The 16,205-nt window shown below is 42.6% G+C and overlaps 1 protein-coding gene across 1 annotated transcript in view; it reads left to right on the top strand.

Annotated features, from left to right (window-relative positions):
- Positions 1-14,099, top strand: part of SCG3 (secretogranin III) — a 33,758-nt gene extending 19,659 nt beyond the window's left edge. The window contains exons 11-12 of the mRNA XM_031672778.2: positions 8,609-8,689; positions 13,503-14,099. Coding sequence (XP_031528638.2) covers positions 8,609-8,689; positions 13,503-13,621 — 200 coding nt within the window. The 3' untranslated portion in view covers positions 13,622-14,099. The remainder of the gene's footprint in view (positions 1-8,608; positions 8,690-13,502) is intronic.
- The last annotated feature ends 2,106 nt before the right edge of the window (positions 14,100-16,205 follow it).

Here is a 16,205-nt window from a genome sequence, read left to right as displayed (position 1 = left end):
TGACATTCAGCTAATTTATCATCTGGAAGCACATCACTGGGCTCCCTTTTCATTGTTTGTTATCTATAATCATCAGAGGCAATGAACTGACGGCGTTTGTTTAGTCTTTGCTGTAATATGAAGTGAGACCACAAAAGCTGATCGTGCTCATGGTATAGCTCTTAATTTTGAAGAGACTGCTTGGCCCACGTGCAAGTTCCCAGTCTCTCCTGCTCATACAGACAAAAACAGGTTCACGTTCATACTTGATAATAGACCCATGCTTAACAGTGTCTGTGTATTAAGTAGAAAAGAAACTAGCTATGTATTTAATACCCTTGTAACTTAATAGCAGCAATAAAAGTACAGTTTCTCTTTTATATTACTCCTATCTTTGTTAACACTTCATATTAACTTTCTCCATTTACGTAAGTTGTTGATGATTATGATTTTCCTGCTTAAGCTGGTAGAGCTTGGGCAGTAGGATCCCCACCTCCAAGTTTCTCCTTCATCCTTTTAGCAGTGTACTCAGTGGTTTTTAAACTATCTATGCTCTCTTGCAACAATATTCTAGGCCCAATCTGATTTTTCCTGTCCCAAGTCTTGAAATCAATTCTCCTTCAAAGAGTTCTGGTTCCTTTACATAGAATATACAGAAAATTGAACCTAGGTTATACAGGTTCAAATAAGCAGTGATATTGGTCAAAGGTACTGCTTCTATTTCAGTTACTGAGACTTTTTTGAGACAGGACTGAAAAAGACATTGTTTTTCTTAATATATCAAGTTCATGTTGAGTTTTACCATCTTGTGTGTGAAGTTTTAGATTACTGCAGCCTTCATCTAGCATGGATTTAATAGACCATCACAATTTTCTCCTACATTGATGTAGCTGACATATCAACTCTAACTGTTTGGTAGTTGCCTATGTTGAAAAACGTTATGAGGTTGCGTCTGGACTCAGGAGGAAAGAATGTTGCAATGATTAATTAATAATGTTTGTCATGGGCATGGACAGGGGGAATTGGTGATATACGTGTCATGTTTATTGACCAGTCATGCTGCATTGATACTTCTACTCAACCGTAGGCCCACTTCGGATGAGCAGTAACATTTTTTAATATCTTTTTTTTAATTGTGTAAAATATACATAACATAAAATATATCATCCTAAGCATTTTTAAGTTCAGTGGCATTAAGTACATTCAGATCATTGTGGTACCATCACCACTGTCCATTTCCAGGACTCTTTTCATCTTGCAAAATTGAAACTCTGTACTCATTAAATAGTAACTCCTCATTCCCTCTCCCCCTCCACCCCTGGCAACCAGCATCCTTTCTGTCTCTGCAGATTTGACCACTCTAGCTACTTCATATAAGTGGAATCGTGTAGTATTTGTCCTTTTGTGACTGGCTTATTTCACAGAATAATGTCCTCAAGTTTCATCTATGTTGTAACATGTGTCAGAATTTCTTTCCTTTTCAAGGCTGAGCAATATTCCATTGTGTGTGTGTATGTATGTATATGTATATATATATATATATATATATATATATGTACACACACACACACATACCACATTTTGTTTATCCATCCATTTGTCTATGGACACATGTTGCTTCCACCTTTTGGTTACTGTAAATAATGCTGCTCTGAACATGAGTGTATAAATATCTCAAGACCCTGCATTCGATTTTGAGGCAGAATATTCCCTGAAGTGGAATTGCTAGATCATATGGTAAGTCTATTTTTAATTTTTTGAGAAACCACCGTTTTCCATGATGGTTGCACCCTTTTCCATTCCCATCAACAGTGTGCAAAGGTCCCAATTTCTCCACATCCTCATCAACACTTTTATTCCCCACCCCCCTTTTTTGGATGATAGCCATCCTAATGGGTATGAGGTGGAAGATGACTGGTGAGCTTTTGAAAGGTAGCTAACCAGGATAACAGTGGTCCTGCGGCCTAAGACAGAGAGTCAGGAACTGGGTAGCACAAAGGACTACAGCTCAGTGTGCCTGAATCATCAGCTCTGGGAGCAACCATGTGTAATGACTGTCCTTCCCTAGAACACAGCAGGCCATCGTCCGAGTTCTCTGACTCGCAGAGGCAGTGTGCTCAGTGCTTAGGACAACACCTTATATTGCTGTGCAAATATTCCTAGGAGTGGGTGCTGGCAGGTCTCTTTGCTTGTTTTAGGAAAATATATTTTTTAGAAAAAGGAATATGAAGGAGTTGATTCGTGGTAGCCCACTACTTCCTCTTTAGGATGTGAATGTTTGGAGACTAATGAGGAGGTTAGATTTCTCTTTAGGATTTCCATTAGATAATAATGGGGAGAGAGAAGAGTAAAACTCCATCCATTTAGTGTTAACCTTCGTAATGGTTCTCCTGAAACATTAGGAAACGGGTAGGGACTTGGGACTAAATTAGTTTTCCTCCTTCCATCACTTGGCAATTCAATTTATTCATGCTCCCCCTGATCCTCTTTACTTTGGGATAATGAAAACTGATTTTAGTACAGTGTAGAGAACACCATACTGAGCTTAAGCCAAGGGCCAACATTTCCTGGAAAAAAATGTAGCTGATCCCCAAAAGGACATGCTGTGACCTTTATCTCTGTACTCACGGTTGCTTTATTTGCACTCTCCTCAAAGGCTATTCTGCTTCTCTGTTATAGAAACGCAGTGAAAAAACAGCTGTTGTCTCTAGGCAGAAAAATAAAAGCCTCCATGCGGATGAAGGCAGGGGTGGCTGGGTTTCCTGAGAGATTTATTCAGGAGTAAATTAACATTTCTGGCGAGGACACGCCTGGCACAGAAGGAATATAAGAACCAGTGCCTGCCTCTAAGAGCTTAAGCAAGCTTTAAAATGACCTGAGAATAGTTCTTCATTCCTAAGTAGGCAAGTACCACAAGCCACAGACGTATCTCCCTTATTGATGAGTCAGAAGCACGTAGAACAAGCTTCCTTCAGAGAGAAAGTTGGAGGACATTACAGAGCAGAGCAAGATGAGGTAATGGCTCAGCTAAAGCCTCTTATGGAAACAATTATAAGCAGGACACACTGGCAGGAACATCTGCAGGGAGTCTCTTTTGGTGTTGCTACGCGAGGTGATGGCCCCACCTAACCACAGCAAGCAATAATTAACCATGCCAGGCGTGTGCTGGGGCCTGTGTGGAACGGCAACGGCAACATCCTACATTTATGTTGCTCCTCAACTTACAAAGCAAGTTTTACGTGCATCTCGTTTCAGACTTAATGTTTTAAAAAATCCAATTTAATTACCATTGATGAAAAGTGGCAGGTTCACCTTTGAAAATATTTTAGACTATTTAAACTCTTGCTTTTGACAGGGACTGACACTAAGAATAATGTTTTAAGATACTGATTTCTAGTTGGTGTGGTGATTTGAATGATTCGATAATCACTCCTAAATATAGGGATATGCCAATGAAATCAAATTTATTCTAATTTCAATCGTATCTATAACGTTGCTTAATTTTTCAAGTACATTGCTCGCTGGAGACCAGAGAACTTTAAAGCTTTATTCCATGATCTAAGTGTGGCGGGTTTTTTGCCAGCTTGGTGTTTATGCTCCATGAGTCACGGAAAATCTTTTTTTTAAATCATCCAAGAGATGAGATAAGCATTACAATGCCCATAAACTCATTCTAATGCTGTCATTTATCAAGTTTATGGCTAGATAATGGAATTAAGTTTAAAAAGGTGACCTCTAAGATATCTTTCCCATAAATATCCTACCATTCCCATATCTTCTTCCAGAAGCCAGAAAAGAGAAAGCTGCTTATTTAATTACCGCATTGACTATAAACTGACTAACTCATGTGGATGCTTTTATTTTTAAAGCAACATAAGAGGAGAAAATTCATGCCTTTATTCAAGCCCTAGGGCATTCTGCTAGAAATGTCCAAAAATAGTGGCCTGACTCCCCCGTGAGTCAGCAAGTGTGCCGGGAGCGAAGGCAGGCCAGAGACCCACCACCCACACAGGACTTTCTAGGACAGCAAAGGAGAATTTCTTCCCATATGTAGAAACCATGGATCTTCTTTTCAGAATTCACTCCTTAATTTACAAATAAGTAAACCAAGGCACAGAGGATGAACTGACTCGCCCAAGATCTCATAGCCAAAGAGTGACAGAGCTGGATCTTGATTCCCACCCAGTGCTTAACCCAGTATCCCCTGCTGCATCGTACAGTCATGTCAAATATCATCACTGTGCAAAAATTCTTCAATTAAATGGCTCTAGGGCCCACCTTGGCATCCATGATACAGTATCAGTATGTTATCAGTTGGTTTGTTTTATTAAACCTGTCATTGGATAATCTTCCTATACAGAATGTTAAACATTATATCAAACCTAATTTTTATAAACCCTCTTTTTGAACATCTAGTACCTTTAATACATCTAATATTCAATAGTTTAACCCTATTGGTTTCTACAGGGCTTTTTTTTGTTGGGGGGGAGTTAGTACAGATCAAGGTAGCATATCAGGATCAGGACAAATTCATGTATAAAAAAGGGTATTTCTCTTGCAGGGCTGAGAACCAGAACAGCCAGAGAAGCAGGGCTGCGTCTTGTCTCTGGCCCTCTTCCCATCTGCTGTAGCATATGTTTTAAGGCTTGTGCCATATTACCTCAGCCATGAGCTATTTTTTTCCAGAGGAAGCTGAAGTAAATTTGAGAAAAAAATAGGCCAGCTTTCCAAAGCGGACTCTTATGGGCTTTCAGTGCACACTGTGTAAATAATAGAAGTGCTTTACAGCCCCTGAAAAAAGGAATGTAAATAGGAACCAGCTGCTTCTGTCTAAGAGCAGAGGAACACCTGATTTTATTCCCAGCGCCCAGCAAATGTGTGGTGGTCTCAGTGCCGGTGGAAGTGGTTCCCAAACTCTGCCCCACGTTGGAATCCCCTCAGGATTGTTAAAAATTCCCTGATACTTAGTCCTTCCTCCAGATATTCTGATGTAATTGGTATGAGTGACCCCGGCATCAGGATTTTTAAAATCTCCCCTCAGTGATTCCAATAGAGAACCACTGCCTGTTGGCCAGTTTAGTGATGACAACAGACACTAAATCGCTGGTCTAAAAGGTGAATTTTACCCAGCTCCCCTCATTAGAGGCTCCAGATTCATTCTGCTTCAAGACCAGGCTCTGACTCTTACTCAGCTGTGTCCCCTTGGGCACATTACTTAGCCTCTCTGAGCCTTAGTTTCTTCATGAGTAAAATGGGAATAACAACGCTTACTTCATAAAGCTCTGCAAAGATTAAATGACACGTGGATGTAGCATGTCCAGCACATTTGTAGGTGTTTTAAATTGTCTCTGATGTAAGTTCAGAATCCATTAAATTTCACGTCTTTCAAATAATTTACTCTTTGTGGAAGGATAGATGGAAGGAAGGAGGGAAAGAAGGCAGGCGGGCAGGCACACATATCATTTATTCTATTTAAAAATTATAGTTTCTCTAGTTTGGATTCGATGCTCACCAAGCCATCTTCTGATTATGATTGGTTTCTATGTAAGAAGTCTTCATCCATTGACTCACTTAACAAATATTTATTGAGACCCTACTATGTGTCAGGCTTTATTCTAGGCATGGGGGTACGTCAGCAAACAGGAAGTATTTCTAAGGGAGGAAGACAAATAATAAGCTTAATAAATAAGTTACATGGTACGGTAGAAAGCAATCATGCTATCGATAATAATAAAGTGGAAAATGGGAATGAGGGTTATGGGGCCAGGGAAGGTTCTATTTTCAGTTAGAGAAACTGTCCTAATCATCTATGTTATGATTCACAAGAGAGTAGTCCTTTAATGGATTACAGTCTAGCCTTCCCTAAGTTGCAGTGAATTCATTTTTTGTCATGGGTTGCTGTTAATATGGTGAATAAAATTATTTTTCGTACATTTCATACTTTTTAAAATTCAACATCATTTTTATAGCTAGTTAGTCCCTGAGCAAAAAGGCACCTGACGAAGGTGACACTGAATCCCTTATTTCCAATTGTCTTAGGTTGGGTTCCCTCCAAAACAGACCCTGAGAGCAGGATTTGAGGTGGTGTTTTTAATTGGAAGGTGCCCCCAGGAAGCACTACAGGTGGGCTGGGGTGGGGGGATAGGTCCACGGAGGGAACGAAGCCACGGTGGTGTGCTAATGAGCAGGCTGCAGCTGTGAGCGATGGGGCTCAGTCCCACGAGGACCACTGGGGACTGTGCGGAACACGCCCAAGGGGTAAGGAAGCCGGGTGGGGGTGGCTAACTGCCAATCCTGTCCACCGTCGGCTGAGGGCTCCTCTGTTAGCCGGGCTGGAATAAGGGAAGCAGGGCGGGGGGTTGGGGGCGAAGGCAGTCAACAGTGTCTGCTACACTATGGCAAAAACCTCAATCGTGTTTTACTCTCCTCATTCAAAATTTTCAATGCAGTATTTAAATAGAGACTAAGCTGTGGTTTTCCTTCCCTCAAATAAGCTCTCCACGTTAGGACATGATATCACAGACAAGATCGTGGGAAGAATGCTTTAAACTCTTCAAAGAGCAAGACTATTTGCACACATCCTCAAAAGTTTCAGGACCCCTAATTACCTATTGTGCTAATGACAAATCATTGTCTGCTCTTTAAAGCAAGCTCTAGGAGAACCACTGATTTGATTTAAACTCTTTAAAAAGAATGAAGATGCATTCCTTGGAAATAGTCTACATGAAGATTTCTTTCCCTGCTCGAAGTGCTGTTTCGAATTAATTTGAAATAGAGAACACTTTTTTTGTGCTTTTTTTGTTTGTTTTTGTTATCAAATCTGGTTGACCTTCTTATCAAATTGGCAGCAGACAGTGAAAAGCTCTACCTTCGTTGTGCTGCAGTGCTGTAAATCAGCCAGAGGGATACTGGTGTTGGATGTGCTCTAACATTCTTAAAAGCAAAGCGCTGATGGGAAGGTATAGCTCCGTGGTAGAGTGCCTGCTTAGCATGCAAAATACTGGGTTCAATCCCAGTATCTCCATTAAAAGATAGGAAAAAAAAAATCTTAATTACTCCCCCCCAAAGTAAAAATCTAAATATATATATAAAGATATATATTTTTTAAAAAGCATTGAAATCAAGCCTTTTTCTACATGGGCAGTTGAAGTGAATAGGGGCTGAAACTTGTGGATCTCTTCTCTTGTCCACTTACCCCTTTTTGCACAAGAGCTTCTCTGTGCTTCTTTGGGAACCAAGTAACATGGAACCCCTGTGGTGAGCTAAGAGTGGGCTGATTAAGATCAGGAAGAACGCTGCCCAGAAAGTTACCTTAGGTAAATGTGGTGATGGAAATGGGAACATCAGCGAATCTTAGGGCAAAGTCATCGTTCGGGAACTGTTGTCGGGTGTACCTGGATTCAAGCCTGGTCCTACCACCTCCTAGCCTGATGATTGTCAGCATATTACTTTCTCTCTCTGGGTCTCAGTGTCCTCACCTCTCAAATGGGGATTAAACAAGACTGCCTCCAAAGGTTGTTGTGAAGAGTAAAAGACATGACGTATGTTGGAGCACAAAACAGCCCCTGGCACACGATCAGCACACAGTACAGGTAGCTCCATCGAGAGATCTGGGGAGTAGACCAGAAGGAACAGGGCTCAAAGGGAATCAGAGCAGCTGGTCACCACCTAGAGGCCCTGGACTTTGAGGGCCTCTTTTCTTAGATTGGCCAGTACTCTTCAGACCTCCTGATCTCTTGGTGCAGACACTCTGGGCATTAGGGACCCACCTGATGAAGGGGGTGGTTGATTACTTCGAGACAGAACAAGGCTACATCAGTGTCCATGTCTGAACGCGTCTTATCTTTCAGATAGTGCAGGCAGCAGAGACTTGTCAAGACCAGAGTCCAATTTTCAGCTCTATTATTTCCTGTGTGGTCTCAGCCAAGTCACTTAGCCTCTCTGAGCCTGACTTTCATCTCTAAGGTGGTGATAATACCCACTTGTAGACAACAGTGCATATAAAGGATGTCACAGGGCAGGTGCTTCAGTGATGCCTGGTATTCTCTTGCCACACTTAAAGCTCATCAGGGAGTGTTTATATCTGGGAGTTTTCTAGAACAAGTTATCCAAACCTCGAAATGAGGCCCAAGTCCCCTCTTACATGCTCCCTACCAGTCTGGGCAGAAGACCTGCAGAGCAGCCTACACAAAGCCACAGAGTGGACTTATTCATCACATGTTTGCTGATGGAGTCCTAAGTATCTGCCACTCTGATTTGGTTCTTGACCTGATAACACTCCTCAGTTTGAAAGAACCACCCCTAACCGGAAACGACCCAATCTGAGACTGGGAGGGACCCACCTCTCCAGTGAACTGAATCAAAACACTTCTCCGCCAGGACATCAAATTGTATTTATTTGTATGTCCGGAGGATAATGGCCCCTTGACATTACCAGCCTGGACCTGCCTCCTGGAATCTTATCCCCACCACCCAATAAATATGCACACTCCCTCCTCAGGGACACTAACTACCAAGTGTTCAATAAGTCCAATATTTGTTTATGGTCTCAAACATAAATGTGATCTTTAAAAAGAGATAGAGTGCTATTTTTAGGAGTATTTAATATGGGTTCCCTTGCCTTTTCCAGGGAAAACAGAAGCCTATTTGGAAGCCATCAGGAAAAATATTGAATGGCTGAAGAAACACAACAAGAAAGAAAATAAAGAAGGTAAGGATTTAGTGTGATTGTAAATTGCAAACTTCACCCATTTGTTAAGAGCTCTTATTAAAGATTCCCACGATCAAATTAGGCCACAGTCTCCTCTCAGAGCCCAGAAGACTCTGGGCACCTCTCAGGTGCAGAAGGGAACAGACCTCCATTTCTCTTATTTTTCTAATCAGGCTTGTAAGCAAAGGCATTTTCTTTTCTTTTCCATTTTGTTATGAAGAATATCAAACAGAAGCAGAGAGAATAGTATAATGAATCCACATACATCCATCACCCGTCTTCAGTAATTATCAACATTTTGCCAATTTTGTTTCGTCTACCTGCCCCCCTTTCCTTGGAGTGTCTTAAACAAAGGTGTTTTCTGAGCACATATGAGGTGCACCCTGCAGTCACAAAAGCAGTCGCTCACTTACTGAAAACAGAACCAGACTCTGTTCAGAGTGCCAGAGACGTGAAGGACCATAAGATGCAGCTCCCCTACCCCACCCCACGTTGCTCGCAACATCAGTGAAGCTCTGGTGGCCTCTGCTCAGGGCTAACACAGATAGGCACGGTGGCACAAAGGAAGTAAGAGGAGGGGGCATGTTTCCTTACATTGGGAGAAAAGGTGGCAGGAAAGCCTTTGCTGGAAAGGCAAGGAAGAGTTTGCAAGTGAGGGGAGATGGGGGCAGAGGGAACGCTGGGTACAAAGACATAAAGGGACAAACGAGCGATGCTTTCTGGAAACCGGGGCTGTTCAGGTTCCCAGAAACACTGGGGTCTGGAGGGAGGACCTGCAGACAGAGCTGGGGAGGCGGTCAGCAGCCAGGTCAGGAAGAGGCTTGTACACCCTGCAAAGGAGGTTAACTTTAGCCAGAGGAGACTCAATCAGGGCTTAATTAGGCTAAGAACTGAGGAACTATCTGGTAGCAGTGTGGCTACAGGTTGAAAAACTAAAACCCCAGCAGTCAGGCAAGAGCTAGGAGGCAAGGATCTGGAGCAGAAATGATGGGGCTTAAACCAAGGTGAGGCAGAGGAAGCGAAGAAGGGAGAAACTCAAGAGCTACGTGGAGAGAGGATTCTAGTGTGATTCCCAGGTGTCTGGCCAGAGAAGTTGCAAAGTGATGCTTTTAAAAGGAGATGAACACTGCTTTTCAAACTTAAAAATACATTCATATCATCTGTGGAGCTTCTAAATATCTTGATGCCCACAGGACCACGAACTCAAACTCGAGGGGCAGGACCCAGGCACCAGTATTTTTTAAATCCTCATTATTACACTGCACAACCATGACTGAGAACCAGTGAGGTAGAACACATCAGAAGCAAGAGGTATTTTCAGCACCCTTTTAGCCTGTGATCATATAAGTTGAACGAGAAAGGAACAATTATCAGATCTTCACACATGCTTTATTTGGTTCAAAATGATGTGAATTTCCAGGCTGTCAGCTCCATTAAAATTCACATGAACCATATTTCATCAAATCTGTTATTGTATGGAAAATGCACCACTGTTTCATGTACCACTAAGGAAGAAAAATAACATGCTATCAATGATCGCCAAGACTTAAAAAAATTTTTAAGTTTATCTTAGAATCAAAGTAATATAGCATGTACCAAAATGCATTCTGAAACCAGTGTAAATTGTATGGACCAACCATTTGGAGGATTTATGTTATTTCTTTCACTGATTAACATATGAATCTGACTCCTGGTCAAAACCAGCCACATCCTGCAATTCAATCTTCCAGTTACAGAAACGACCAACCTAGTAAAGCATGGAACTCCAGTGCTTGCATACTGAAGGCTCTGTGAGCAAGCACAGAATGGCAGTGTTGAGTCTGATGCTCCCTTCTGCTTCCAGGAAGGGAGGCTGACATGCAGTTCACCCTCGTGTAGGCAAGAGAGTTCTTCCCCTCCTGCCTTCATACATGCTCTGCCCGACTCGGTCATCTCTCAAAGCCTGTGGGAACCCAGGTCCTAGGGCCGTGCAGTGGCTGCAGCTGTGTGAGCAGGAAGCCTTATGATTAGCTCTGACCTTCTTTAACCTCTGCCAATGCCCTTTGCTTGTCCGGGGCCTGGGTGACCTCAGTCTCCTTCCCAAATCCAGGAAAGGGAGACCCATGTGCTGTGACAGTGAGAATGGTGATCGAATCTTATGCAGCCATCACAAGAAAGTCTGTACTTTTAAAAATGTGAATCACAGTCCTCTTTTGAGCCTTACCATCTTAAAACCTTTTAAACTATTGTCTGGTGTATTCTAACAGCCTGCTAGGGTAGAGCTGGGATGGACTCCAACTGCCTTTCCCCTGCACCAGGCTGGTTTCCCCAACAACACACAGTGATAATCATGTCATAACGAGACCATTTTTCCATTTCATAAGAAAACAAAATATTTTCCCATTTGTCCATTTGAATCACCTGGACCTCTTCACCTCTGTTTTTGGAAGTCTGCATTTTGTCCCTCTAAAGATGTCCCTGAACTGATTCTGAAGAGCAGTTATTCATTCAAACCAGTGATGAGCGAGAGGGGCCTCTGTGCCCCGTGAGCCGGTCAGGAACCAGCTCACGAGGCGCACACAAAGTGCATGCTCAGCTGGCTTCTCCAGCTCATGCCTGACAGTGAGGGAGAGTCAAAAACCACACCAGACAGAACCCCCAAGCACTTAGTGTTCGTCCTGCACTTGTTAGATGCTTCACATGCACTACGTCAAGGTCATAGAGCAGTCAAAGCTGTGACTATAGACAAAATGGAATCCCAAGCTTGACTCTCTCGTGACCCGAGCAAGGGACTTACCTCCTCTGTCCTGTTTCTTCGTCTCTGCGTCAGGGAGAGTAATGCTTTCTTCATGGGGTTTTGCAGGGAGGAAACAAGATGATAGCTGTCAGTGCCCAGTGCTGGGAGTTGGCTGTTTAAGCCTCATGGCCGTGCCCAAGCGGGAAGAAGCAAATGCCCTCCTGGGTGGACAGGAAACAGCCTGTCAGGGCCTCCGCTCATCTTAAGAGGATAAACACCTGGTGCTTGTAGAGAGGGCCTTCATGTCTGGTTCTCCTTTCATGCAGAGGCTTAAAGACGCCCTGGTGACCCTGGTTCAGGACATTCAGGCTTGCCAACGGTGGCCATGGAATGCTAAGATTTTGGACCCCACTCTCTCCTTTCTCTTCCCTTTACAAACTGACAAAAGGCAGGGCCTGTTCCAGGGGCTGCCAACAGCCAAGATGAATGACACTGTCTCCAAGGAACTCAGCCTTGGGCAACTCACAATCTGGAAGGGTCTCCCCAAATACTCTCTGATGTGGAAGACCTACCTGCCCAATCATGGGGATGTGGGTCATAAATTTTGGTACCTCCATAGGATGGATGAATTATATGTAGCCATTGAAAATGGTGTTTCTGGGGAGTATCAATGCTTACTGTGTAAACTGAGTGAAAGGAACTAGTTATAAGGTTGAATGTAAGCTGTAATCATAATTCTGTGTTGAGACAGATACACTGAAAAGTGAAAAGGAAATAGAACAATATCCACTGTGGTTATCTATAATGAATAGAATTCAGGTGATTTAAATTTTATAGTCATGTTTTATAGGCTGCATTTTCCATATTTTAAAATAATAAGCATATAATACTTAAAGAATCAAGGAAAAATGTGAGGTTTCTTTCAAGCCTTCAGAAAGATGCCACCGGCAGCCTCCTTGCTTGGAAATTTTTTTCATGAGTAGTTCAATAGTTTACATAAAGTTTTTGTTTAAGTAGGACAGAGGAACCACAAAGAGGCTATGGTTTGACTTTCTACTCCATGCATACAATTCAAACAGCATGAAAATTAAGATAATTCTTAATATAGAAAAAATATGTGGGCTGTCACCTCAACACGGATTTAGCCAGTGTAGCACATGCAGGAAGTCAGAACACCTGCTTCTGATCATAACCTTTACTAGCTGTGTGACCTCCAACAAGGCACTTAAGCTTTAGGGTCTTATTACCTCCAGTGTGTTTTCTGGACCAGCAGCATCAACATCTCCTCGGAGCTTGTTTAAAATGCAGAATCTCAGGGTAGAGTAGAGCTCAGTGGCAGAGTGCCTGCTTAAGCATGCATGAGGTCCGGGGTTCAATTCCTGGTACCGCCATTAAAATGAAATACAGAAACCTACCCCCTCCCCACTCCAACCACCTCCGGCCAACTGAATATAAGTCTACAACTGCCCAAGAGCCCCAGGTGGTTGGTATAAATGTGAAAGTTTGCAAAGCCCTGGTTTCTAAGCCTGTTCCCTTTGTGGCAAAATGAGGGCAATTTTCCCACCTGAACACTTTGTAAAGTTGTGATTGTCCGCCAAGGGGGGCTGAAGAGGGAGTCAAGGAGGTGAGCTGCCCAACTGGAAAAATGTGCGAGGAGCCACCATACCGTGAAACAGACTGCATGGAGCGAAACAGCACTTTACCATAGTTCAGCAAGATGGCACGCCGCCGGCTTTGGGCACTTGTCCTTTTCATTCTGCCCACGCATGCGTATTGTTTATAATGCTGACTCACGCTACTGGCGCATGTGTAAATTTACCTCTTACCAGGTGCAAGCTATTGTGAACTTTGGCCTGGGCCCCACGGCCTACTCACTTAAGGCTGCCCACAGTGGTGAAGAACACAGGAAATACTAAAATGCACATAAACATAATATGAAGCTGCAAACTACTTCACAAAAGCCAAGAACTAAAGTGTCTTCCAATGTGAAAGACAGGGCATGGGATTTGTACAAAATTCTTCTTCGCTAATGGTAATCACTGTAATGGGTTGTACTTTCCTGATCTTTGCTCGTGATACTCTAATGATATTTTCCAGATTATGACCTTTCAAAGATGAGGGACTTCATCAACCAACAAGCTGATGCTTACGTGGAGAAAGGCATCCTTGACAAAGAAGAAGCCGAAGCCATCAAGCGTATTTACAGCAGCCTGTAGAAATGGCAGACAATCCAGGAGAGGCTTCTAACTGTTTCAGAAAATAGAGTATAGCTTCAAACGCTTCTCATTCTGTGACTAAAGTTATTTTGACCCAAGGACTATTAGAAACTGCCGAATTTACAGTAGTTAACCTTTTAGAAGTGGTGAAAATATAGCTTTCTTGCCTAAAAAGTATCTGACAAGTAAAGTTGTATGTACGCTGAGGTTTTGTATATAGAATCCTTATCTCCTTATAGACTTACATTTCATAACCATATATATGTTGCTTTGGAAAAGCCTGTGATGGACTGATCTTACAGCTGAAATTTCTTCCCACTGTGCCACACACACAAGCTCCCCCTGAAGAATAGGGGGTCTGTTTTCAAGGCATGCTGGGTACCAAAGCATCTCAGAGACTGTATCTGTTACCAGATGTCATTTTCAGACCTGTTCCCTTTGGGGAGTTGAAATAAATTCACATTTCCTCTGAGCCTCTGCAGATTTACATATAGCAATTTGCTTTTTTGGCTGCTCCTGCTGATTCTTAATCAGGCCCAATGACACAAAAAGGAACCTGAAAAATGGGCATAGGGTTTGCTGGATTTATTAACAATCCCCTGCCCCCCGACTCTCCATCCACATTTTCTAGTGAGTTTTCAGACTCTGAGTTTCTTTTAAGAGGGATTATCTCTGTACTTTCCAAGAAGACAATTCAAGTCATAAGCACTCCATAAAGCAAGGTAAAAATTTATGCCAGATCTGAGTTTTCTCAACTGAAATTAATCCAAGCCAAGGTTTCTCAACAGAGAGCAAGAGGGCCAGGACGTAGAGTAGATAGAGAGATAAAAGGCATTCTCTTCCCTGTGGGCCAACGCTGGTAGATGAGCTTCCCCAGAGGACAAGGTACGACCTTCAGGTCCCAGTGACCCCTTTTCCTCAGTCACCACCACCAACACAGTCCTGGAAACAACATACAGTGACCCAAGGTCCTCCTGAAGTGTTAATGGGCAATGTCCCAGACCAAAGAATGCTTTGAAAATGTATTAGTCAGTATAAATTAACGATGTCAATATTTTTCTACATATTTCAGTTAAAATCATAAAAATAACATAATGCTTTGTATTATCAGCTGTCACTACTTCAAATGGCCTGCTGACACCTGTCTTGAATGCCCTGCCTCGTGCTCATTTTTGGTGAGGACTGGGGAACATACAGGGAGGCTCTAAGAGGCTGTATTCCCAGGTAGGAGACCACTGCTGCTCCTCCCTCTCCGCTCCAGAGTTGCCAAAACAAACAAAAAACACAACCTGACACAGACAGCAATCAAACTCAGTATGTTCGAGAGAAGCCAATACCCACTGGTGAGCAGTGAGAGGGAACTAAAAACATCTTTGCCCAAACTATACTTGCCAAAGCACGATGAGTCAGTCTGCCTGAATGAGTCATCTTTGATGACACGACCGACCCTACTTCACCCGGGTCCTGTGATCCAAACACGCTGCTTCTACGTTAGAGAGAATTAACGGATTGTGACTCAAGCATTTTACCCATTCACTTTCCTGTCACTTATCTAAATATCTATGCTGTATTTTAAAAAATCGGACACTTACTAAGGGAGTTCTTTGTAGCTTTCAGAGCACAGTGACATTGATTAGCTTCTACTGTTAACCAAGACAGGAGGAGATCTTCAGTCCTGTTTCACACACAAGGAAACTGGTTCATCAAAAGGGCACAGGACAAGCCTAAATTCTGATGGTCAGGAAGTGGTACAGCTGGGACTAGACCCCAGGCTGCTTGTCTCAGTTCCCTCCTCCACAGTTGCTTGTGTGCGAGGCAGGGACCAAAATGCTCTGGTCCAGGACGGTTCAACTGTGGCCACAGGGAACTCAAAGTTTTTAGTAACTTGAAGATGAAGGGAGAGATGTTTAGGCTAGAATCTCCTTAGGCAAAAATAAAATACTCAGAAAAATGTTTTTGAGATTGTGGTCTTAATTTCAAATTTGAGCTGATGTTACATCTTTTGGATAGTGGTTTTTGGATTTGTTTCCTTTGAATTACTCTCAAATTTCAGGTTATTTTATGTTAAATAGAACGAAAACTCTTCACATTAAAAAAAAAAAGTTCCTGGGACTTTTTTAAAGAGGCCTTGACCTTTTCTTACACACACCACTGTTTCCCTTCCTTTATTTTTCTTCTTTTCATTTGCTGCTTTTCCAACTACCTCCAAATAGTTCAGGTCGTAGTGGACACAAGAAAACAACAAAGCAGGATCAAGAGATCACCCTACATCAAAGATGCTAATAACATGAGGAAAAAAACATGAGAAATAAAAACATGAGATGTTACCATGAGAAAAAGCATGAGAAAAAAAATGAGGGGAAAAACCCCAAAATACAAAGGATTATGTAGGTTATGAACAAACAAGAAATTCAAGACAAGGGCAAAGAGCTAATGCTTCCCACTCATGCCCCTGTTGTTCAGCCCCAAGGGTTGGGTATGTGCCGTTCTGGTTCTGAGTTCTGCTGCATAAACACTTCGTTTCCTGCTTAATGGAAGACCTGGGGGAGCAAGACAGGGAGAAGAAAATGAGGAAAGAGAAAGA

This window comes from Vicugna pacos, chromosome 6, assembly GCF_048564905.1.
Source record: "Vicugna pacos chromosome 6, VicPac4, whole genome shotgun sequence".
NCBI lineage: Eukaryota > Metazoa > Chordata > Mammalia > Artiodactyla > Camelidae > Vicugna > Vicugna pacos.
This window is presented reverse-complemented; position numbering and strand designations above follow the sequence as displayed.